Source organism: Peromyscus leucopus, chromosome 20, assembly GCF_004664715.2.
Source record: "Peromyscus leucopus breed LL Stock chromosome 20, UCI_PerLeu_2.1, whole genome shotgun sequence".
NCBI lineage: Eukaryota > Metazoa > Chordata > Mammalia > Rodentia > Cricetidae > Peromyscus > Peromyscus leucopus.
Window position 1 is genome coordinate 1,294,438 of NC_051080.1, and position 25,344 is coordinate 1,319,781.

At 39.2% G+C, this 25,344-nt stretch overlaps 1 protein-coding gene across 6 annotated transcripts in view; it reads left to right on the forward strand.

The window, feature by feature from the left end:
* The window catches only part of LOC114696617 (cyclic AMP-dependent transcription factor ATF-7), a 102,962-nt gene that overhangs the window by 22,445 nt on the left and 55,173 nt on the right, over window positions 1–25,344 (forward strand). For all 6 annotated transcript variants that reach the window (XM_028874434.2, XM_028874436.2, XM_037197322.1 and 3 more), the window contains exon 2: window positions 3,147–3,215. In XM_028874434.2, coding sequence (XP_028730267.1) covers window positions 3,168–3,215 — 48 coding nt within the window. In that variant the 5' untranslated portion in view covers window positions 3,147–3,167. The remainder of the gene's footprint in view (window positions 1–3,146; window positions 3,216–25,344) is intronic.

Genomic DNA, 25,344 nt, shown 5'->3' on the forward strand with positions numbered 1-25,344 from the left:
TTCTTAATTAGTCTTCAGCATTCAGATGAGTTTCACTTTTAGGCAAATGCTAATTGTATCATTTACGCATTTGGTTGCTCTGAGTACATGAGCCTTTTCCCTGTAGACCTGGGCATCTAAGGACAGCCTTTTAATGCATCTTTGTTTTCTTGTTTTAAGCATCTCACTTACTCTTGGTAGTATCTCTCAGTTTGTATATTCCTCTCATCATTTATTGTTTAGTCCTATAAAGTTCTTACATTTCATCTAAAAAATAGATCAGGAAGGAGACAGTACACTGTGAGTGTCATGCCTAGACACATGATCTGCTTGTCAAGCAGTAGAATTACAGATGAGCTATGAGTTAAGTTCACATTGAGTGGCAGCAGCATCATTCAAGATTTCACTTTTTGTCTCCATCTGTTCATACTATAGAAATGTGTTGCTTTTTGTTTGTCATATAGAAATAACCAAAAGTATTCTTTGCGTGTCACAACTGATGTAGCAGATGGAGAATGAAGGAAGAATTAAAAAGGTGTGAGTGGAAATTTTTAAATGGAGAGAGAGATTATTCTTATTGTTAAATATTTAAATTTTCTTGGATGCAAAAATGATGGAAATGACAAGGGACCTGAGAATAGGAGATGATTTAAGAATAACTAGGCATTTAAAGAAAGACTTCTTCCTCCCATTGTGATCTCTGTTTGGTAAAAATGGTAAAACAAAGGCTTACAAATTGGGACAGAAGCAGGAAATCCTATTAGTGGCTGCCAGTTTAACATTCAAGACCAAAGAAAAGCTTACTTCTGTTAGAATTTAATGCTTTTTCTCCCAAAGTATTTCTTTTTCTTTTTTAGCAAGGCACAAATTTGTCTTTATACAATTCTTAATAAAGATTCCAAATTATAATCATCCTCATTTTTTGAAGGTTTAAAATTTGTGGCTTGATGAAAATTGTTCCAGAATTTATGTAATCACTTTCTACTCCCCTATCTTACCAGAAAGAACCTTTTCCTTCTAGTAATCAATAAAGGAGAAAATTTAGCCCGAAGTACCAGAATCAAAATAAAAGGACTTCTGCCTAATTCTTTTGTCCACGTCTACCTTGATAGAAGTAGACACAAAGAACCCTTCAAGCCAAGTTCTGATCTGTGGTTATGCTAGGAAAACAAGCTCTGGAGGTAGGAGTGAAATTATCAACAGCACAGCAGTTAGGGATTCCCATATAGGAATGATTTGCTTTTCAAAGATGATCTGCGTTTTCAGCCATAATGACCATAGTTTTTATATTTATTTGCTTTTATTTACTTATTTTTGATAATGTGTTATTGTTCTAGAAAGTACTAAAAAATAATTTATTTGTTTGTTTTTTTTTAAATGTGTTTAAAACAAACCAACCAACCAGAAAACCTTGTTGTCCTGGGGCTATGTGAGGAAGAATGAAGCTCTCATTTCCCAGTACCCAATCATCGGCTTGAGCTGGCCTCTCCTAGGAGCAGAATTTATTGAAGCAATTTATCCTGGCTAAATGTGGTATAAATCTGTGTATACGTATGTACATACAGCGTCTACTCCATTACAGCAGGACTGAAGCATCGGTTTCCTTCATAGTTAGACCGTGTCCCCATCACACTGAAAGATGACCAAGCAGCCCCTTCTGTTTTATGGGGCACCTCACACTTTTAAACACCGATCAGTTGTGGAATTACTGATTATATAACCAGAAATACTGGTTTCTAACCCAAATGTAATTCCTAAGAGAATAGGAAAGATATTACCTTATTGCCCTCTATTTTAAGCCGGGTTTTCTGTTACTAGATTCATTCTAGCATGTTAGCATTTTATTTTAATGCAGGCCTGACTGAGATTGACTTGACATTTTGGTTTATCTCCAGTATGAAATTTGAGATTTGGTTACAGTTCTGAAGTTATTTCCAGATGTAGTTCAACGATCATCCCTCACTGATCTTCCCTGTCCACATTCTTTTATGTATTGTTCTGTGTTGTGGATAGTCGTGTGAAATGTCCTTAGAACCTTGTTCTATAAGACTACTTTTATCCTCCCTCCCACTTTGCTCTTTGACCCTTCCAAAGTATTGTTTATATATTTTCAGGATATTTTTACTGTGATTTGCATTTCTAGTCATTATTCATTTCTGCCTGGTTTTTATTCTTAGTTGGAATATGAGAAATTTCCCCGACACATTCAGATTGCATTTGTTGTTTGACGAAGAATTTTGATAGACAGTTCGAGATTAGCTTTAGTCATTTAAAAAAAACAGTATGAATTCTGTTAAATTCTTCAGAGAAATGGGGGGGGGGTGGATGGTGGTGCCTTTAAGTGCATTTCTTTGATCCCCTGCAGCAGCACACATCTGTTGGCTGCAGCAGAGCAGCCCAAGAACTCTGGCCGAGAGCAGCACAAACAGCCGGAACATATTCACCCAGTAAACCCCAAGGAGTCGACATTTGTTTTATTGCTGCTTTTAAAAACCTAGCCATAAATAGAACCAGAGGGGGAAGGGCACTGATATTTCTTCATTTGCCACAGACGATTGGTGGGGGGAGGAAGAAGAGGCTCCCAGTGGGGAGGGGAAGTTTTTATTTTTTTATTAATGAAAATAATTTCCCATGTAGTCCAATAGGATGGGTGCTTTGTTTTCTTTGGCAATAATCTGGGATAAACGACCCTTGCCAGCAGTCTCGTAGTTTATACACCAGGGAGCCAGATTATAGCCCTGTAAAATGGAGCACCCCTCCTATAATCCCTTAATTAATTAAATGACAAATTTTGGTCTTCTCTAGTTCAGAAATATGGCTTCCGCATCGAGCGTTCGGTGAATTTATTGACACAGAGAGCCGCACTGGTTGTAATTCAGTAGACTGGAGAAATGTGTTATATACTGTAACAGAAAGAGGGAAAACCCAGCAAAGGCTTAAAATTCCTGGACTATTTGAGTCTGAATTTTCCTAATTAAAAGTTTCAATTGAGGCACAGTAGATCATATGCCACCTGTCTAATGATTCTCCCCAAAGTAGCCTGTGTTTACAGCTTTGATAGATGGCATTCTTGGAACACCTGTTTCTAGGCTTGATATTTTTGAAGCCCATTTTTTTTTCTCCAGCGTATTTAACATAACTTTTCCCCTACTCCTTCCCCCCCTCAGCTCTGCTCTGCTTTATGAAATATGGGAGACGACAGACCGTTTGTGTGCAATGCCCCGGGCTGTGGACAGGTACGTTTACAATATACTTTATTGTGAATGTCTTGTTGTGAATCAAAGTGGCTGTTTTATCACTAAGGCAAAGAGTTTAAAGCTGGTATTTTACGTGATCACTGGAGGTAATCAGATCAGAGGATTTGCAGTGTGTAAATCCAAGTTATGAGGAAGTGTAGGCACTCCACCGTAATGAAATCTGCCCTGCTTTCTTCCATCTTGTTATTCTGCTGATGTTTGTTCTCCAACACACAGTGTTAAAGAATACGTGTTACTTGCTCTTCCTTTCTAAAGCTATCCATCTAAACACAAAGCAAGTTTAAAAATATCTTCTTCTTGACCTTCAGGTATATAAAAGTCTGCTTAACATATTTAGATAGTCAGCTAAGAATGTTTCCATTTATTGTTAGCCTCCAGTTCCTGAGTCTCTGTGGATTTCTCAAATATGAAAAAGAAATGTTTCTTTTGATTGCTGATCAGAAAAATCGAGTTAACAGTTAAGGCAGGTGTCACTCCATCAGGAACAGACAGACCCAACACAGACTGGAGACTCATCCAGTAGTGTCCTCAAACATGTCCCCTGTCTGACACCATCACATGTGTTGTTCTGCAGGTCAGCTCCCACCTAATTGTTTGCATGTGTGTGCTTCCTATGTCAGATGTATTTCATATACTTTTTATAAAATAATTCTGTTGAAATTGCCTTGTTTTTCATTTTGTATATTAACTTTTCCCCCTAGATCTTTTTCTAATGCTTCTACAAATGATGAAAAATGGATAAAAGTTTTATTTGCCTTCATTTTATAGAATCTCTACTATATTCAGTTAGGAATATGTCATGTAACTGTCCAGTGACACTTACTGGTGGTATATGAGATCACAGACTGGTTTCATTACACATTGTAAATATGTAAATACTTAAAAAAAAAAAAAGAGCTAAGTCTTAAGCATTTCTAAGAATTGGGATTTGAGAGGTAGATGAGATGGTGATGGGACAAGACATAGAAAGAAGATTCCAGATTTCAAAAAAGGCTGGAATGTTCTGGTAAGATACTTAAACCAAACCGTTGTGTGGTGCAGTATTAAGTGTCCTAAGTGTATTTTCTTCCTTGTTACAATTTTTTAAAATGTGTAGGTGTGCTTCTATTTTCAAATAGCATTATTAAGATAGAAAATGTAAAATGATCCCTCTAAATTTATGTGTGGGAATTTAATAATGCTGTTTGCTGTGACTCCTGCAGCTGATAAATAATAAATTCCCTGTACTATTTGAAAAATCTGATTTTGGGTGAGTTTATTTTCCTCATATGTGACTTTTTTTTTTTTTTTTTTTTTTTTAAAGACAAAATCTCACTGTGTAGCCCTGGCTGCCCTGGAACTCTCTATGTAGACCAGGGTGGCCTCAAATTCACAAAGATCTACATTAAAGGTGTGTGGCACCATTCCTGGCCAGCCCAGGCTACATGAGACCTTGCCTCACAGACAAAAAAAAAATTTTGTGATCCAGACATGAGGATGCACACTTTTAATAACAGCACTCAGAGGCAGAGAAAAAAGTGATCTTTTAAGGGTGAGGCCAAAATGGTTGAAAGGATAAAAGTATTTGCTGAACAAACCTGACAATCTAAATTTTATATCGGATCCCATGGGGAAGGGTGAAAAGAAAGAGTGGAGTCTTGAAACTATCCTCTGACCCCCACATGTGCACTGGCATGTGTGCACCTGCACTTACACACGTGTCATATATCTGTAACACACGCACACACACACACACACACACACACAACTAATAAATAAAAATAGAAAATTTTAAAAGCTTTAAAAATGCCTGGTGTCATGGCTCATTCCTTTATTCCCAGTACTTGTGAGGCTGAAGCAGGCAGATCTCTGAGTTCAAGGCCAGCCTGGTCTACAGAGCTAGTTCCAAGACAACCAGAGTTACACAGAGAAACCCTGTATCCAAAAAAAAAAAAACAAAAAAAGGAAAATAGTAAGGACTTTTTACTTTGGGTTCTCTGTTTTGTTGGGCTTTGCTTGTGAGCCTTTTCCCACATTTAAAAATTGTGTGTTGATTTTTATGATTCACTGTAAAGTCTTTAGATTTGGATAGCTGTTCTTTAGTGGGAAGTGGGAGGTGGAGCTTGGAACTTGAGGACATCATCACTTCTTTAATAGGTTAGGAAACTCCATCCTAAGAGTTTGGTGGCGATGTGACTCATCCCTTTACCCCCTTTGCATATCAGAAACTGTTCATTCAAGTAAGATTATAGTTCTCCAGTTATAGTTAGTCCTTTCTTTATATTTCTTCTGAGATCTGGTAACAAATAGCTCTGGAATAGGATTTCAGCAGACACATATGATCACCTCATGCTATGTGAAATAGAGACAGTGTGGCAAAAGATGCAAATTTGGTAAAGCAAACTACCATTTGGCATGCCATTGAACTTCCTTAAATCTTGACAACAGTTTCATTTTGGAACTCCCCATAGAACTTTAATTTACTTGTAATCTACTTGTTATTGACTCAAATTATTTATTCCAAGTGTAGTAGAAACAAAAAGTATATGTAAATCCCAGGAATAAACTGTGATAATCTTAGAGAAGTCTCAAAAAACAGTAGTAAGGAGAAATAGTTGGCTCAGAAGTTAAGAGCACTGTTGATCTTGCAGAGGACCCAGGTTTGATTCTGAGTATCTATATGGCAGCTCACAAACATGTGTAACTCCAGTTCCAGGGGGTCTGACACCCTCTTCTGACCTTTATGGGAACTGCGTGCACATAGAGCACAGGCATACATGCAGACAAAACATGCATGCATATAAGAAACAAACAAGGCCAGCGTGGTGGCGCACGCCTTTAATCCCAGCACTTGGGAGGCAGAGGCAGGCGGATCTTTGTGAGTTCGAGGCCAGCCTGGGCTACCAAGTGAGCTCCAGGAAAAAGGCGCAAAGCTACACAGAGAAACCCTGTCTTGAAAAAAACAAAAAAACAAAAAAAAAAAAAGAAAGAAACAAACAAACGAAACCTTTTTATTGTGGGGTTGGAGGTTTAGCTCAATAGAGCTAAATGTGCATGAATTTGTGCAAGGCTCTAGGTTTAGTCTTCAGCTCTTGGAAAAAAAAAGCAAAGAGAACTAAAGGAGTTCTACTTTGTTTCTGTATCTGTTCCTTGTGCAGACTCTAACATATACATCTTTAAACTCAGAAATCACCATGTAGTTTAATATTAAGGGAAGGTGAAAGGAAAATTTACCTAAAATAGACTAGTAGATTATACCCTCCACTATATAATCAAAACCACCAGCCTTTCAATGGATACATAAACATGTTTTGGTTGCTAGGTTTTTAATGGCTGTTATTTTTGGATTGTGTTCATGATCTACTTCCCAACAGTCTGATGTGACACAGCTGAATTCTAAATACACTACATGTACTTAAAAAAAAATGGCTACTGAAGATTGTGCTGTCTGCATTCCTGTGTAAAAAGACAGATGATAAGATTTTTAGTTCCCTTATTCCTATTGGCCTATTGAGACTGTTTCTTCTGAGGCCTTATCACCCTCATGAAGAACTTGGGGAAAACAATATTCTTGCTAAAACCTCTCTATGGAATGTGGTGGTGCAAGCAGTCATTAATAGAACTGAGCTGCCTCCTGAGAATGGATTAGTGTTGTTAAGGCAACAGTCCCCCAGACACCCCTTTGACAGAGGCCTAGTTGAATGGAGTTGTGTGGGCTTTGGAAGCAATTATGAGGTAGCATCTATTTAAGAGCCCTGTGCACTTAAACATACCTGTAATCCCAGCCATTACACTAAGGAAAGAGGATCACAAGTTCAAGGACAGCCTAAGCAACTTTCTGAGAACCTGTCTCAAAAAATAAAAGCCTTCAGATGATGTATCTCTATGTTGGAGTGCTTGCCTAGTGTTTGGTTTGTTTGTTTGTTTTTGTTTTGTTTTTCAAGACAGGGTTTCTCTGTGTAGTTTTGGTGCCTGTCTTGGATCTCGCTCTGTAGATCAGGCTTGAACTCACAGAGATCCACCTGGCTCTGCCTCCCGAGTGCTGGGATTAAAGGTGTGCGCCACCGCCGCTCGGCCGCTTAGTATTCTTGAGACCCTAGTTTAGGGGCTAGAGAAATGGTTCAGGAGTTAAGAGCATGTACTTCTCTTGCAGAGGACCTGAGTTTGGTTCCCAGCACCCACATGGTGGCTCACAAGCACTTGTAAGTCCAACTCTAGGAAATCTAACATATTCATATACATATATATGCATGTAAATTAAATCTTTTTGTTTGTTTGTTTCGAGACAGGGTTTCTCTGTGTATACCCTGGCTGTCCTGGAACTCACTCAGTAGATCAGACCAGCCTCGAACTCGAAGATCCGCCTGCCTCTGCCTCCTGAGTTCTGAGATTAAAGGCATGTGTCACCACTGCCTGACTAAATCTTTAAAAAAAATATGAAAAAAAAAAAATGAGACCCTGGTTCAATCCCCAACATAGAAAAAAAGAAAAGAAAAGAAACTTCTGTTTAAAAACACTGTAATTAGCCAGGTGGTATTGGTGCATGCTTTTAATCCCAGCACTTGGGAGACAGAGGCAGATGGATCCCTATGAGTTCGAGGCCAGCCTGTTCTACAGAGCCAGTCCCAGGACAGCCAAGACTACACAGAAAAACCTTGTCTTAAGAAAACAAACAAAAACATTGTAATTATACAATGGACTTGCCTTTTTGTTTTTGTTAAAATAATATAGATATAATTTGGTGCTGAATCTAGAAAGTTTTATAAGGAAAAAAAAACTTTTTAAGATGGGTCTTCATAGCTGGGCAGTGGTGGCTCATACCTTTAATCCCAGCACTTGGGAAGCAGAGCCAGGAGCATCTCTGTGAGTTTGAGGACAGCCTGGTCTACAGAGTGAGATCCAGGACAGACACCAAAACTTCACAGAGAAACCCTGTCTCAAAAAAAAAAAAAAAAAAGAAAAAGAAAAGAAAAGAAAAAAAAGTGGGTCTTTATATTGCCCAGGCTAATCTAAAACTTCTGGGCTCCAGGCTGGAGATATGGCTCAGCGGTTAAGAGCATTGACTGCTCGTCCAGAGGACACAGGTTCAATTCCTAGCACCCACATGGCAGCTCACAACTGTCTGTAACTCCAAGATCTGACACCTTCACATAGACATACATGCAGGCAAAAGCACCAATTCAAATAAAATTAAAAATAAATTATTAAAAAAAAAAACAAACTTCTGGGCTCAAGTGATCATCTTGCCTCGGCCTCCCAAATAGCTGGGAGTACATTTATATACCATCCATCATATCCTGCTTATTTCCTGTAAATTTTTAATATTTTGGGGTGCCACTTTTACTTCAAAGTATATAATAAATCCAATAGAATGGAAGCAACTATTCATACTAGATCATTGTCAGAAATCCTAAATTTGAGATGTTATTTCATGTGCGAATAGATAGCTTACTTTGGGTTGCAAATAGGTAACTTACTTTGGGTTGCTTCTGCCCATTTTGGGGTGTGTGTGTGTGTGTGTGTGTAAGTTGTGTGTATATATGTGTGTGTACATGCATGTATGTGTATTTGCATGTAGAGGCAAGAGATCAGCCTTGGGTGTCATTCATCAGGATCCATGATCCATCTTGTTTTATTGATAATTTCATAATACATATGCTGTGTTTTGATCAAATCTGTCCTTCATTTCCCTTCCCTTCATTTCCTTCTCTGCCCCCCTTTACCCTCCTAACTTCAAGTACACCTTTTCCCCCCCTTAAATCCATTGAATCTGCTTACTTACTGCTCTCTGTATTCTTGGGTGTAGGACCATCTACTAGAGCACAGGTAGCCTTTCAGGGCCACATTCCCCAAACACTGATTCTCAACCCTGACAGCCATTAGTTGCCAATAGCTCCTCAGCGAGGGGTGGAACTTGATGAATCCCTCTCTGTCCAGGCTGGAGTGTTGGGTGGCTTGATCCTGTGCAGATCTTAAGTCTGCAGTGTGTGTTCAACAGCTTGATGCAGGATCTCTCACTGGGACCTTGCTGGTTAGGCCAGACTGGCTAGCTGACCAGAAAACCTAGGAATCTGCATTTCTCTGGCTCCTCAGCTCTGGAATTACAAGTGAGAGCCACCACACCTAGCTGTTCATATGGGTGCTGGGGATCAAACTTAGAACCTCATGCCATCATGACAAGCACTTTACCAATGGAGCAGTCTCCCCAACTTTCATTCCCAAGGGATCAACAGATTCTGTACTGTTATGTCACCCTCTCAGAAATGTATGTTGGTTTGCAGAACAAATTATGCAGATTTAAATAGAATTTCTGGATATCATCATCAAGTCTTCAAGTAGAAGCTGGTCATATCTGTTTATTGTGTAGGTTGTTTCTGAAGAAGAGGACACTTCCTCTGAGGACAGTATTTCATTGTCAACCACCAAGCAAAGTTTCTGTTGTAACTATGCTTATCAGTCCTGTCCTTAAGGGAAATGAACATTTCTCTGTCCATTGTGAACCCAGGTATCTACTCTCAAGATCTTCTTTTCTCCTAGAGTACACAGACCTCCAGGGCCTCAGTTGTATAGAAAGTTTGAGATCAGCCTGGGTTAAATAAGAGCTCATCTTGAAGAATAAAAAAAAAAAAAAAAAAAAAAAAAGAGTAACAGTGGCATCCCAGTTGTAGCGGGATTGAGGGCAGCTTCTCGTACCTCCATATCTTGTCATAGCAGGAATGATGTTTATGGTGTTGTAGTCCTGGCTTCACTTGGCATTTAACCAACCTCCAAAGCTGTTTATTGCTTTGTATCCTTTGCCTCCATGAGCATTATCCCTTAAATCTCTATTGCTCTGTAATAGATGAGGCAACAAATAGCTCCTATGATTGGTTAAATGCTGGCATGCTACAAAGGTATATGTTTTATTGTCCATATAACACAAGTCTATAGAGATTATTTCTGTTATCCTAGCTTTCCCATTAAAAGGGCCATACTGGTACTATGAAACTCCGGATCTTTCATCCTATGTCCCTTTGGTAAGTTTTCCTGTTATCTGGAGTGAACACAAAAGAAAAGCAAAGTAAAATGACTTGATGTTGATTACTCATGCTTTATGTTAGGGAGCAAATAACCAGGAAAGAAATGGATCAGGTAGTCAAATGCCATTCTGGTGGTATAGGCTATGTTTACATGCTACGACAGGTGAAGGCAATTTTAGGCAAACAAATAAGCTTTTTCCTTACTCCCTGCTAAGAGTTTTTTAAAAACTCAAATTTTCATTTAATAATTCATATTTCATTCAATAATTCATCTAGTTCCCATCTGGTAAGAGTGACTGCATGCTGTCACGCAGCTGAAAATATACTGCATTATGCACAATTAGGCCAAGTGTTAACCTTATTTTTTGTAAAATGTTGATTTTGTAATAACTTTCAGTCCGCTTTGAGAATTCTGTGGTTTTATGTAACCTGTAATGGAACTAGGGCACAGTTATATGTTATATACATAAATTGGGACTAGGATTTAAAAAATGTCCAGAGGTGTTAAGAACAAGGAATTAAACTCAGGTTTCTTAATGTCAGATCTGATCTCTTGACACTTGCCTTAAACACATGTGATTGGTTAATTTTAGCTCTTTGTGTTACTATTTATTATGCTGTTTATTAAAAGAATATATTAAAGCATCCTTGCTTTAGCCTGTTCCCCCACCAAATAAACAAACAAAAAACAAAAGATTGCTATATGCATCTAATTGGAGCTATAATGAGGAATAAATTTTCATTTATTCACTCTTGTTTTTCCTGCATATAATTGAATATTACAAAATGGGAGTGTTGGAATTGTTCTCAGCATATTCCTGGTAGAATAAAATAAAATAAAGTCCTATATCTTCTTATCTCAATAGTTCTTTCCAAGCTTAAACTCCTCCCAAACAATCATTTATTTTACTATTTGTTTATTTATTACTTTTTTAACAAACTGGATCTGATAGTCTCTTCCTTCACCATTGCAAAACCACATATACCTAGGTTTTTGACTGGTAGGATACTGTCACTATATGGAACTCATTGTTCTTTAATCAAATAATATTCCAGCTAATTTGTCATATTAAAAAAGAAAAAGCTGGTGTTCTCTCTCTTTTTGGTTAATGCATTTCTAATGCATATTGACTTGCACAGTAGTCACATTCTATCAGAAGTCCTTGTTAGGGCTTCTCTGTATGTGGATTCATAACACATCTGTGTGTACATCAACTGTGCTGTATAAATAATAATAAGTAATCACCAGATGGCCTGTAACTGCTCCTCTGGACCCGCTGGGTCTCTTGAAGCTGTTAGTAAAGTCTTCTGGCATTTTGCTGGCGAAAACTTGTCATAGATTTATTTCTAAAAAAATTCAAACTCACAACTGGGTGTTTAGGACTAGATATTGCTGTCTGTGTTGTAAATATTTAACAGGCTTTGTACAATGACAAGTAAAAGTGCCATTACTAACCACACACAGTGACTGTGGAGCTCTTCTTCCCTCCCGGCCATTTAGAGAGGAAAAGAAATGTCGATAAACTATGCATTATGAACAGATGTGAGAGGTGCTTTCTGGAAGATCTTTGTTAAGAGAAAAAAGAAAATGTCAACATTCTGCTCACAGGATTGTAATCCAGCTGATTTAAGCTTTTTAGCCGGTGACTTCGATAACACACTATGTTGTTTTGTTTTAATTGAATTTTCTAATTCTTTGAGAAAAGCTCCTTCAAGAGGAGTTTCGTTAGATCCTGGTTTTGGTCTTAATTGAGGTTTCATCAGCAAATGACAAACCTTTTTGAAAGAGTTTCAGTGGCCAATATTGTAGAGATTTAGCTTGGTTTCAGGCCTTAAACTTAAGATATGTATTGTTTTGCTAATATTATTTATAAAACAAAACATCTTTATTTTGATCCTCTTTCCACTAATTTTTATGGAAATATTTTGTATTTTGTTGGTGTAGTCTTGTCCTGCTTTTCTGTGCAGTGTTTCATTATTACTGATCCCTTTGCTTCTGTAACTGTTACAGAATAGTTGTTCAGCACAGTAATGCACATTTACAAACTTAAAATAGATTTCATTATTACTACATTTATGGTTCCATTTTTCTGTGTCTGTATGTTATACATAATAAAAATATTTTTAATCAAAAATTGAATATCTTCCCTCTAAAGCCTCACTTTCTTTCCCCTTTTGATAGTTGGATCTGTTTAACCAAAGAAGTATACTGTCCTTTAAATTGTAGCACATGGCTATTATTTTTTAATTAGGGTGTCTGAAAGGAAGTTTTTTCCCCCCCTTGAATTTTCATCCTGACGAGATGATAGAAATTGTGAGGGAAAATGTTGTTAATATCTTATTCTAGTGAGATTTTGCTTTTTAATTTTCTCAAACAAAAATTTTATGTTTAAGGATAGGATTTTAAGAAGGGAATTATCATGAAGAAAAAAAATTTGAGAACAGCAACATTTATGTTTTGACTTAGAATTTCTTTGTACAGCAAAATTTGCTATGTAAGATTCTGCTTGGATAAGAATCTGGATTGCTGGTTGTTAGTTGTATGAAGTACAGAGAAATGAGAATGAGTTTTGTGAGATTAGCTCGCTCCCAGTCTGGCATCTCCATGTGCTTTGTGTGGCTGCTAATTTTGCCGGCAGATTGAAGTGCTGAACCGACTTCTGTTCTAAATGCTCAAATTGCCAGCCATCATTCCAGCTTTTAAATCTTGTTCACATCTATGATGCCAGATTTTGAGCAAGCATAGCTGTCTTTAGATACCAGGAGGAATTTATAATTCCCTGGATTAGAAGGAAGAGGTTTTTCCTTTTTGTCTTTGAAAAACCCGAGTGGCTCTGCAGAATAAATCTAGTTTTGCTTTGTCCTTTGAATCATTGTAGAAAACGGAGTGCTCCATTCGGATTTCAGCAGATTGACGGTCAGAATTGCAGCTCTGCTTATGAAAAACACGGTGTCTTGAAGAGTCATTTATACTATTCTAGAAAAAAAAAATTACCGTGGCAAAAGGAAGAGCTCCTTATCCTCCCAAGGGCCAGATCTTTTGATACTAAGCAATTATCCCTTGATTTTCCTGAAAAATAGCTCAATCTGCCGTAGAGATTGGCACCAGCACGAGTTACAATGACAAGCTGATTTCTTAGCACATGGAGAGGCGGCAGGGCGACACCAGGGGCTAACAGTGGTGATTTCCTGCTGAGAACCTCAGTCTCTTGGCTTTTCCCTAGAGGGAATTAAGTTTTCGATGCTGATCCATTAATCACTGTAAGATGCTCCTCTACATTCCTCCTTTCTTCAAGCTTCACTCCTTGTCTTTGGTTGCTGTCCTTTCCAGGTTGAGAACAAGCTATAGTTTTTCTTTTTTGCATTCCTCTTTTCTTGGTTCTTATTAGCCCCTGTACTGGGTGGACATTATTAACTAGTGTTTCCTTTTTTTAAATTAATAGATTTTATTTTTTAGGGCATTTTCTATATGTGTAGAAACAGTAAATGTGTTTAAAGAATTCCCATATGTCTTTTTCCTCTTCCTCTTCCCTACAGTTTCTCGTTAGCATCTTAAATTAATATGTCACATTTGTGATAACTGGTTAGAAAATAGTTATATATTGTTACTGACTAAAGTCCATGGATTTCATTGGGATTCATTCTTTCTGTGTACCTTCTGTGGATTTTGACAAATGTATATCTTCCATTACAATATCATACCAAATGGTTTCACTGCCCTAAAAAATCCCTTTTCCACCAATTCACCCCCAACTCCCATTCATCCCATTTGCCATTCTCCCCCTCACTCCTCCTGTACCCCTAATAACGAGTCAGTGTGTGTGTGTGTGTGTGTGTGTGTGTGTGTGTGTGTGTGTGTACTTAAGGACCTGAGTTAGATGCCTAGTATGATAGTATGCATTTGTAATCCAATCTCAGTGTTAGGAGAAGTGGAGTCAGGCAGATTTCTGGTCTTAGTAGTCAGCCACTATACCCTGCTTGGTGAATTCTAGTCCAGTGGGTCACAAGGGAGAGTAAAAGGCATCCAACCTAAGGAATGTAAACAGACGTTTCCTGTCCCAGCCACCTAGTCCCAAATAACCAACTCAGAGGCTGAATATGAATTTTAAATGCTCAACCAATAGCTCAGGCTTATTACTAACTAGCTCTTATATTTTCAGTTCACCCATATCCTTATTTAAGCTCTGCCACATGGTGGTACCTTTATTAGCATGGCATGGTCATCTGCTCTCTCTGCATCTGGCTGGCAACTCCTCACTACTTCCTGCCTGGCTACTGGCCAGTCAGCATTTTATTAAACCAATACTTGTGACAAATCTTTACAGTGTACAAAAGGATTATCCCACAGCAGAGGAGTGATACCCAAGGTTGTCCATTGGCCTCCACACGTGCATACATACATGTTTATCTCTCTCTCTCTCTCTCTCTCTCTCTCTCTCTCTCTCACACACACACACACACACACACACACACACACACACACACACACACACGGGAGGAAATGGTGGCTTACAGTGTGGAACCAGTCTTGCCCACATACCTAGTTCCAAAACATCCATGACTATATAGTGGAACCCTATCTCAGAGGGGGAGGGGACTAATTCTCTACCGACTATATATACAGAACTAGAAAACTAGAATCTAAAAGTCATGACTTCCCCACCCTTTGTCAGTAGGACCAAAGAAACATTGCAGTGTCACCTTTGTGAACACTAGGTCTGGTTACTTCCTTATTCATAGTCTCTTCTTTCTTACCTTGATTTTTAACCCTGTACGCTCCCAAAAGGCAAAAAAAAAAAAAAAGGTATCTGGGTACTTGCCTTTGTGTAATACTAAGTAATGGTGGAGTTTTGTTCTAAAGACTGCCAAGCTGCCTCCTGAATGCCTAAGGGAAGTTCCTTGTCTGTGTATCCTGAATAATGGGCGTTAACAGCTTAGATGCAAGATTGTAAAACATCAGTAGCGAACTTCTGCCCTCCGGGGTCCTCCCATTGTACTGTAAGCCTGTAATTAAGACCTCCTACCCTCTTCAAGACATGACATTCGACATTTAAAATTATATATATATATAATTGAATGAATACTTCAAATGTAATCTATGAATACCACAAATGTGATTAATATCATGAGTGTAATTTAAATAGATAAATAGATAAATAAATAAATAAATAAATAAATAAAACAAACCCAGACTTGTTTATCCACACAAATACTGCTTCAAATTAGAACTAAAAATGATTTGTGGAGTTTGTCCTTAATAGTGAGACAGATTATCCAAGTATGTTGGCCACTGCAAAATAACAAGTGACTGTCAATAGGATGCCACTAATATAGTTTGGAAATTTGAGCATACTTAATGTATATCTCCAATGTAAATTGAAGTATTTACATCTGTGAAAATGTAACTGCTCTTTGAAAGCTACTCATAAAGAGAGAAATTTGAAAATAGATGTATTAAATTATTTCTTTTATGATACAATTAAAAAAAAAAGACTGCCAAGCTGAACCAGGCATAGTGGCGCACACCTTTGATCCCAGCACTTGGGAGGCAGAGGCAGGCGGATCTCTGTGAGTTCGAGGCCTAGACTGCATAGCAAGTCTCAAAAAGGTTGTAGCTGAATTAGTAGAGTGCTTGTCTATCATCATGAAGCCCTGGATGTGGTCCTCAGCATTGCAGTAGTACATAAACAGGCATGGTGGCACACTCTTTGGGTCTCAGCACTTAGGAGGTGGAGGTAGGAGGACAGAAGTTCAGTCACCCTCAGGAGTTCAAGGTCAGCCTCGGCTGCATGAGACCCTATCTTTGAAAGAAAGAAAGAAAAAGAAAGAAAGAAAGAAAGAAAGAAAGAAAGAAAGAAAGAAAGAAAGAAAGAAAGAAAGAAAGAAAGAAAGAAAGAAAGGAAAAGAGAAAGAGAAAAGAAAGAAAAGAAAGAAAGCTAAATACAAAGAAAAGATAATCAGAGAAACAACTTAAAAAACAAACCTACAAACTTGTCTCCTAAGAAGTTAATCAGGTAGACAGTGGCCATCTAATCAGATATTTGAAAGCTATTTAGAAAGATTATTTATGAGCCAGGTGGCACTTTAATCCCAGCACTCAGGAGGCCGAGGCAGGTGGATTTCTGAGTTCAAGGCCAGCCTGGTCTACAGAGGACAGCCAGGATTACACAGAGAAAAAGAAAGATTATTTATGTATTTATTGGTGTGTGGGTGTGGGTGTGCTATGTATATGTAAGTGCAGGTGAACTTTATAGAACCAGTGTTCTCTTTTTTTCCAACTTTTGGGTTCTGAGGACTTATTCAGACTTGTGTAGCAAGTACTTTGCCTGCTGAGCCTTTTGGCTGACCTGAACACTACAATTTACTTTGTTTATTTAAATTTTTTTATTTTGTGTGTGTGTGTGTGTGTGTGTGTGTGTGTGTGTGCGCGCGCGTGCGCGCGCCTACATTCATGTAAACCACAGTGCACATGAAGGTCAAAGAATATTTTGTAGGAGTTAGTTCTCTCCTTCCACCTGTGGGCCTGGAGATTGAACTCAGATTGTAGAGCTTGGCAGCAAGTGCCCTTACCCAGTGAGCCATCTTATTTGTTCCTGAAGGGTTTTTTGGTTGGTTTTTTTTTTTTTTTTTTTTTTTTGTTTTTGTTTTTTGTTTTTTGTTTTTCAAGACAGGGTTTCTCTGTGTAGCTTTGCGCCTTTCTTGGAACTCACTTGGTAGCCCAGGCTGGCCTCGAACTCACAGAGATCCGCCTGGCTCTGCCTCCCGAGTGCTGGGATTAAAGGCGTGCGCCACCACCGCCCGGTGGCCTCACTCTTAAAGAGGAGGCCCCTCGTGGCCCCACAGGGTTTCTCTGTGTAGTTTTGGTGCCTGTGCTGGATCTCACTCGGTAGACCAGGCTGGACTCGAACTCACAGAGATCCGCCTGGCTCTGCCTCCCGAGTGCTGGGATTAAAGGCGTGTGCCACCGCCGCCTGGCCTGAAAGCTGTATTTTAAAAATTTGTTTATTTTTATTTTGTTTCCCCTCCACCCCCACCCCCCAGAACTGAGGACCGAACCCAGGGCCTTGCGCTGGCTAGGCAAGCGCTCTACCACTGAGCTAAATCCCCAACCCCTATTTTTTATTTTTATATTTATGGGTCTTTTGTCTGTATGTGGGTCTGTGTACCACATGCAGAGAGGGCTCTGTATCCCCTGGAGGAGTTATAGAAAGCTGAGCTAAGCTCTGTCCCTAGATCCAAAGGCTCCATTTTAATACTAAGCCACAGTTACCTTTCTGTGTCTTTGCTCTCAAACTCACACACACACACACACACACACACACACACACACACACACACACAGAGTCTTTTGTGTGTGTGTGTGTAGTTACTGGAACCCAGTAAAAAGTGTGATAGTTTTAAAGATCTTGATTGTGGTATATACTCATAGTTGGTAATCTAATACGAAAGTGGGCAAATTGTGTCTGTCACTCCAGTGAGGTCATTTTTTACACAGTGATAATCAGTGTATGTTAATCTTTTCACTGGATTTGTTCATAACTTCAGACCTTTGCCATTTTACTTCAGTTTCCTGTGGACTTCTTACAGTTAAGGGAGAGACTATAGTTCCCTTAAGCTGTTTTGAAAAAGGAAGATGGAAGTAGTTTGGTGGCATTTTCCTGGGATCCAGATGCTTGATTGTGTTTGTAGAAGACCACATTAGATTCAGCGGTTCAGCTCTTGTCTTCAGTCCTTCCTTTAAGTTTACTAGGCAGCTGCAGTAGTGGAGCGGAGGCTTTGTTTAGCCTTCTTTCTCTTGGTGTGACTATGAAACTATAGCTAAAGAGGGTTTATGGAGGCTGCTTTCTGTTACACACACACACACACACACACACACACACACACACACGACTGCCTGGAAGGAAGGACTGTGGACACATATGCCCAGCAGCTCCTCACAGAGCAGTGGTTAAAGGTTTGAACATATTGTATCTTGTTGACTATTCTTGTAGTCCTCAGGGACACATTTTGCTGTTCTATAGACAATAACCAGGCTTGTCAGCGTTGAATGGCTTTTTGTTTTTCTTTTATCTAATAAAATTCAGTGGGATAAGCCTTTCTGGGAAGCTATTTCTTCCCACCACATAGACAGAAGGCTGTGAATACTGTCTCTGAAACAAAGGAGAAACGGTGATAGAAAAATCAGTGGCTACAGTATGATTTGATTTGGAGCTCTATCAAGGAAAAAACAGGTCTTTCTTAGAAACCGGTTTTTCTGATGTGCTTTACTTTGTTTGTTTGTTTTTAAGCCAGGGTCTTGCTATATAGCCCTGGCTGACCTGCAATTCACTCTGTAACCCAGATATTGACTGACCAACCTACCTATGTTCCTTCCGTCTGTCCGTCCATTCATCCTCCTTCCTATGGTTGTCCTATATGTTTTTGAGATAGGGTTTCCTATACCCAGGTAACCCAGGCTAACTTCAGATTCACAGTGAGACTTTGGTCTCAGTCCTTCAAGTGCTGGTATTGCAGGTGGGTCCTACTACACATGGCAGGGGCTTCATTATCTTTTAAATTATTTTGGTGTGTGTTTTCGTGTAAGTGTGGTGCATACATGCCATTGCACACCTGTAGAGGTCAGAGAATAGTTTGGGGAGTCAGTTCTCATTTTCTGCATTGTTGAGGCAGGGTGTATATTTCTGATCGTTTTTGCTGCTGTGCTGCGTATTCTAGGCTAGCTGGCTCATGAGCTTCTGGGTGATTCTTCTGTCTCTGCCTCCCATCTTGTGGTAGGGGTGCTAGGACTACAGATGTGTACTATTGCAACCAGCTTTTTTTTTTTTTTTTTTTTTTTTTTTTTTTTTTTAGTTTTTTTGAGACAGGGTTTCTCTGTGTAGTTTTGGTGTCTGTCCTGGATCTTGCTCTGTAGACCAGGCTGGACTCAAACTCACAGAGATCTGTCTGGCTCTGCCTCCCGAGTGCTGGGATTAAAGGCATGCACCACTACCGCCTGGCCTGTTTGTTTATTCGTAAACCAAGGACTCATATAATCTAGGCTGGCTTGAACTCTTGGTCCACCTGCCTCAGCTTCCAAATTACTGCATTATGGGCTTGTGCCATTTTGCCTAGCCCCTTCAAGCTTAATTTTCACTTTTCTGGTACTCTGTGAGAATAAATATACAATAATTTATTCACCTCTATTTAGTTGGGGTTTTGATAGTGCTAGGGGTCAAATCCAAAGCCTTGGATATGTGAGATCAAGCACTCTACTACTGAACTATATCTCCAGTCCTGTTTGGTTTTATTTTGAGACAATCTCACTAAATTATCTGGGCTGCCTTTGAACTGGATATGTAACCCAGGTAGACCCTGATTTTGTTCTTTCTGCCTCAGTTTCCTGAATAACTGGGATTATAAGAGTATGCCGCTATATATTTTTTTCTGAACTTGCATTAACTCATATTAGGTTTTTTGGTTTGGTTTGGTTTGGTTTGGTTTGGTTTGGTTTTGTGTGTGTGTGTGTGTGTGTGTGTGTGTGTGTGTGTGTGTGTGTGTATTTTACTTTTGCTGTGGATATCACTCTGTATGCTATGAATGTGTTGCTGTGATTGGTCAACAAATAAAATGCTGATTGGCCAGTAGCCAGGCAGGAAGTATAGGTGGGACAAGCAGAGAAGAGAATTCTGGGAAGAATCAGGAGTCGCCAACCAGACACAAAGGAAACAAGATGTGAAGGCAGAACTGAGAAAAGGTACCAAGTCACGTAGCTAAACATAAATAAGAATTAAGGGTTAATTTAATTCTAAGAGCTAGTCAATAGTTAGCCTGAGCTAATGGCTGAGCAGTTTTAATTAATATAAGTCTCTGTGTGTTTACTTGGGTTCAAGCGGCTGTAGGACTGGCAGGTGAGAGAGATTGTCCTGACCATGGGCCAGGTGGGACACAGGAAAACTTCAGCTACATACTCTTCTTTTCTTTCTTTCTCTCTTTTTTTTTTTTTCTTTTTCTTTTGTACTTTGAGATAGGGTCTCTTGTAGCGTAGCTGGCTTTGAACTCATGATGTAGTTAACAGTGACCTTGAACTTCTGATCCTCCTACCTCCATTTAGGATTATAAGTGTGCTAGCCAGGCGTGTGTTGCATGCCTTTAATCCCTGCACTGGTAGGAGAGATAGGCTGATCTCTTAGTTCAAGGCCAGCCTGGCCTACAGAGTTTCCAGGACAGCCAGGGCTACACAGGGAATCCCTGTCTCAAAAATTATCACAGGTGTGAGACACCATGTTCAATTTATGCTGTTCTGGAAATTGAACATAGGGCTTCCTGCATGCCAAGCAAACACTGTACCGTTTGAGCTAAATCTTCAGCCCTTTTAATAAAAAATTTAAAGACAATTTTAGGTTCATACAAAATTAAGTAGGAAGTAGAGTCCTCATATCCCCCCTGTCAGCACAGTGTACAGCCTTCCTCACTTTCGGCACACTGAAGCACTGTTACATTGGTGCATCTGATTAACCTTCACTGACACAGCATCACAGTCTGTAATTTACATTAGAGTTCACTCTTGATGTTGCACATCCTATAGGTTTTAACAAATGTGTAATGACTTGTGTATGTCATTGTCATATCACATGGAATAGTTTCATTTCACTGTCCTAAAAATCCTCTGTGCTGTGCTTGTTCACCCCTCCCTCTCCTGACTACCACTGTTCTTTATTATCTTCATGGTTTTATCTTTTTCATCATCATACAGTTGGAGTCATACAGCCTGTAACCTTTTCAGATTAGTTTCTTTTACTTACCAGTATACATTTATGCTTCCTTTGTAGCAATTCTTGTCTTGGGTAGCTCCTTCCTTTATAGTACTGAGTAGTTTCCCAGTTTGGGGATGTCACAGCTTATTTATCCATTCATCTAATGAAGAACATCTTGGTTGCTTCCAGGTTTGTGTAATTATGATTTCTAACATGGACAGGCTTTTTATGGATATATATTTTAGGTATATACTCAAGAGCACAATCATGAGATCATTTGGAAAGATTATGTTTAGATTTCTGAGAAATAGCCAAACTGGAGCCTTCAAGAAGGCTCAGCAGGTTAAAGGTGCTTGCTTCTAAGCCTGACAGTCTGAGTCCCACATGTTAGGAGAAAAAATGGACTCCCTAAAGTTTTCCTCTAACTTTGACATACCATAGCATTTGTGTGCCTACACACACACCCACATACACACACACCATGCATTCACATACACACACATAAAAAAAGCGGCCACGCCATCCTCAAAGTACCATATTGCAATCCTACTTGCAAAGAGTGAGAATTCCTGGTGCTCAGCTTCGTCAGTATTCATTGTTGTTGAGTGTTGGGTTTTGGGCCTATGTAATGTGTGTGTGTTAGTATTTCATTATTGCTTTTAATTTTCTTTTTTTTTTTAATAATTTACTAATTTTTGTTTTATGTGTATTGGTGTTTGGCCTGCATGTATGCCTGTGTGAGGATGTTAGATCCCCTGGAACTGGAGTTACAGACAGTTGTGAGCTGCTGTGTAGGTGCTGGGAATTGAAACCAGGTCCTCTGGAAGAGCAGCCAGTATTCTTAACCACTGAACCATCTCTGCATTCCCTGTTTTTAACTTTATGTTCACTGATAACATACAATGTTGAACATCTTTTTTCTTTTTTTTTCCTCCTCCCACCCTTCTTTTCTTCCTTCCTTCCTTTTGTTGTTTTTGAGACAAGGTCTCAAACTATATAGCCCTGGCTAGCCTGAAACTCACTATGTAGACCAAGACTGGCCTTGAACTCACAGATCCACCTACCTCTACCTCCAAAATGCTGGGTTTTTTTTGGGGGGTGTGGGGGTTCAAGACAAGGTTTCTCTTTGTAGCTTTGGTGCCTTTCCTGGAACTCAATCTGTAGACCAGGCTGGCTTCGAACTCACAGAGATCTACCTTCCTCAGCCTCCCGAGTGCTGGGATTAAAGGTGTGTGTCACCTCCGCCTGGCTTTTTTTTTTTTTTTTTAAGATTTATTTTATTTATTATGTGTACAGTGTTCTGTCTGCACTTACCCCTGAAAGCCAGAAGAGGGCACCAGATCTCATCCTAGATGGTTGTGAGCTAGCTACCATGTGGTTGCTGGGAATTGAACTCTGGAAGAACAGTCAGTGCTCTTAGCCTCTGAGCCATCTCTCCAGCCTTTTTGTTTGTTTGGTTGGTTTTTTTGTTTTGTTTTGGTTTGGTTTTGGTTTTTCGAGACAGGGTTTCTCTGTGTAGCTTTGGAGCCTGTCCTGGAACTTGCTTTGTAGACCAGGCTGGCCTGGAACTCACAGAGATCTGGCTGGCTCTGCCTCTGAGTGCTGGGATTAAAGGTTGTGTGCCACCACTGCCCGGCTTGTTTTGCTTTTAAGACTTACTTTATTTTTAATTGTATGTATGTGTATGTGTCTGTGTGTTGTGTGTGTTTGTGTGTGGTTATGTGTGAGTTCATGTGCCTGCAGAGGCGAGAGGTGTTTGATCTCATGAAGTTGAAGTTATGGGCAGTTGTGAGCCCCGAACATGGGTGCCAGGACTGAGCTCAAGTTCCCAGTAAGAGCTCTTAATTACTGAGCCATCACTCCCTAGCCCCTGTTACAGTTTTTGAGATAATTTCTTGTAGCCCAGGCTGATCTGGTGTATATCTGAGGATAACCTTGAATTCTTGATCCTCTTGCCTGTACCTCTAGAGTGCTGGGATATAGATGTGGCACTTCCAACTTGATGTTGGACCTCTTTTTATATGCTTGTTTTCTTTGGACAGCTATCTGATCAGGTCGTTCCAAACTTGAGGCTCAGTTCATCTATAGTCACTAGATGACTAGCTGAGATTTTGAGTAGGTTGTGTTGAACCTGTAGATCAAGTTGGGAAGAACTAGCCTAGAAGTATTGAGTCTTCCTGTGAATAGACAGAGACTGTCTCTTTGTTCATTTAGTTTTTTGAAATGTACTTTATTAGTTTTGTAGTTTTCCTCATATAGATAGTGTACATATTTTGCGAGATTTATTCCTGAGCTTTTGTGTATTTAGTGTGTGTGTGCACATGTGTAGAGGACAGCCTTGGGTGTCATTCCTCAGTTGCTGTCTACTTTTCTCAATCTTAGTAGGAAAACTTCAAGTTGCTTAACACTCAGTATGATGTTAATTATAAGGTTTGGGTAGATTTAAAAAAAATTACTAATGTTTTTGTTTTGAAAGAGGATTCTATTTTGTTACTCTGGTTGTTCTTGAACTATGCAACTCAAGCTAGTATTGAACTTGTGATCCTCCTGTCTCAACCTTCTAAATACAGGAATTACAAGCATATATCAGCATGTCTAGCTATATAGATTTTTTAAAAAAAATCAGGCCTGGCAGTGGTAGCACATGCCTTTAATCCCAGCACTTGGGAGGCAGAAGCAGGCAGATCTCTGAGTTTGAGGCCAGCCTGGTCTACAGAGTGAGATCCAGGACAGGCTCCAAAGCTACACAAAGAAACCCTGTCTTGAAACACCTGCCTCCCCAAAAAGAAAGAAAAAAGAAAAATAATCAAATTAAGGAAGTTCCTTTTTTTTTTTTTTAGTTTACTCTGTGTGGTGTGTGTGTGTGTGTGTGTGTGTGTGTGTGTGTGTGTGTCTCGTGCATGCATGTGTGTTAATCATGTGTATATGTGCCAGGTATAAAACTTACAGCTAAGTATGTGCTAAGCATATACTCCACGTCAAGCCTGTATCCTTAGCCCGAGTGTACTAAGTATTTTTTTTTTATTATTAAAAGGCATTGATCAAATGCTTTTTCTGCATCTGTTGATATGATATGAATTTTCTTCCTTAAATTATTGGTATGTTAGATTATATTCAAGTGTTGAGTCAGCCTTATATACTTAGGATAAATTCCATTTAGTCATCTGTATGATTCTTTTTATGAGCTATTGGATTCAACTTGCTAATAATTTTGTGACCTTTTGAATTTTTGTTCATGAGAGATACTGGTCTATAGTTTCCTTGCAATGTTTTTGTTTAATTTTGGCATTAGGACAATTCTGGTGCCATGGAATGAGTTAAGAGTTTTTTGTTTTTTTTTTTTTTTTTCTTCTATCTTCTGGAAGAGATTGTAAAAAACTATTGTTTTCTTCCTTCAGTATTTAGTGGAGTTTACCTTTGTGCCCTCTGGGCCTGGTACTTTCTGCTTTGACAAAATTAACTGTTCAAGGTCATGTTGTCCATTTCTTCTTATGTGAGTTTTATCAGATTGTATATCTCAAGAAATTCATTGGTCCATCTCATTTAGATGATCAAGTTTGTGAATGTACTTACATTATCCTGTATTATCCTTTTTGTGTGTATATGTGTACATAAGTGGTGTTTATGTGTGTTCATGTGTGTGCACATAATGTACATAGCAGCCAGAGGTTGAAATCAGGTAGCTTCCTCTTTTGTACTACACCTTAGTTTTTGAGTTGTGCTTGAGACTCTCTTTCTCTCTGTCTCTCCCTCCCTTCTCTTCTTTTCTTCCTCTCTCCCAAAACATATATATATTAAGAAAAGATAATAAAAAAACAAACTCCTGAGAGTGGGAAGGGCTCCATGGAAGTAATACCTGTGATTGTCTTTCACCCAATTTGGATCTCACTAATTTGGCTAGACTTACTGGCCAGCAAGTTCCTGTGATCTACCTGTCACTGCCTCCCAAGCTCCGAGGTCACAGCCAGGTGCTGCACACCTGGTTTTCACATGGGTGCTCGGGTCCAGACTCGAGTCCTCGTCCTTGCAGGATAAGCACTTTGTCATCCGAACCGTCACTTAAGCCGTAACTCAAACATTAGACTCTGGCTGGAGAGATGGCTCAGAGGTTAAGAGCATTGACTGCTCTTCCAGAGATCCTGAGTTCAATTCCCAGCAACCACATGATGGCTCACAACCATGTATAATGAGATCCGATGCCCTCTTCTGACATGACATGCAGACAGAACAATGTTTATATAATAAATAAATAAAATTAATCTTTAAAAAAAAATTAAACTCAGATCATCAAGCTTAGTGGCAAGCACCTCTTTACTACTGAGCCATCTGACTGGCCCTCAAAATACTTTCTCATTTTTCCAGTGATTTCTTGTGGTA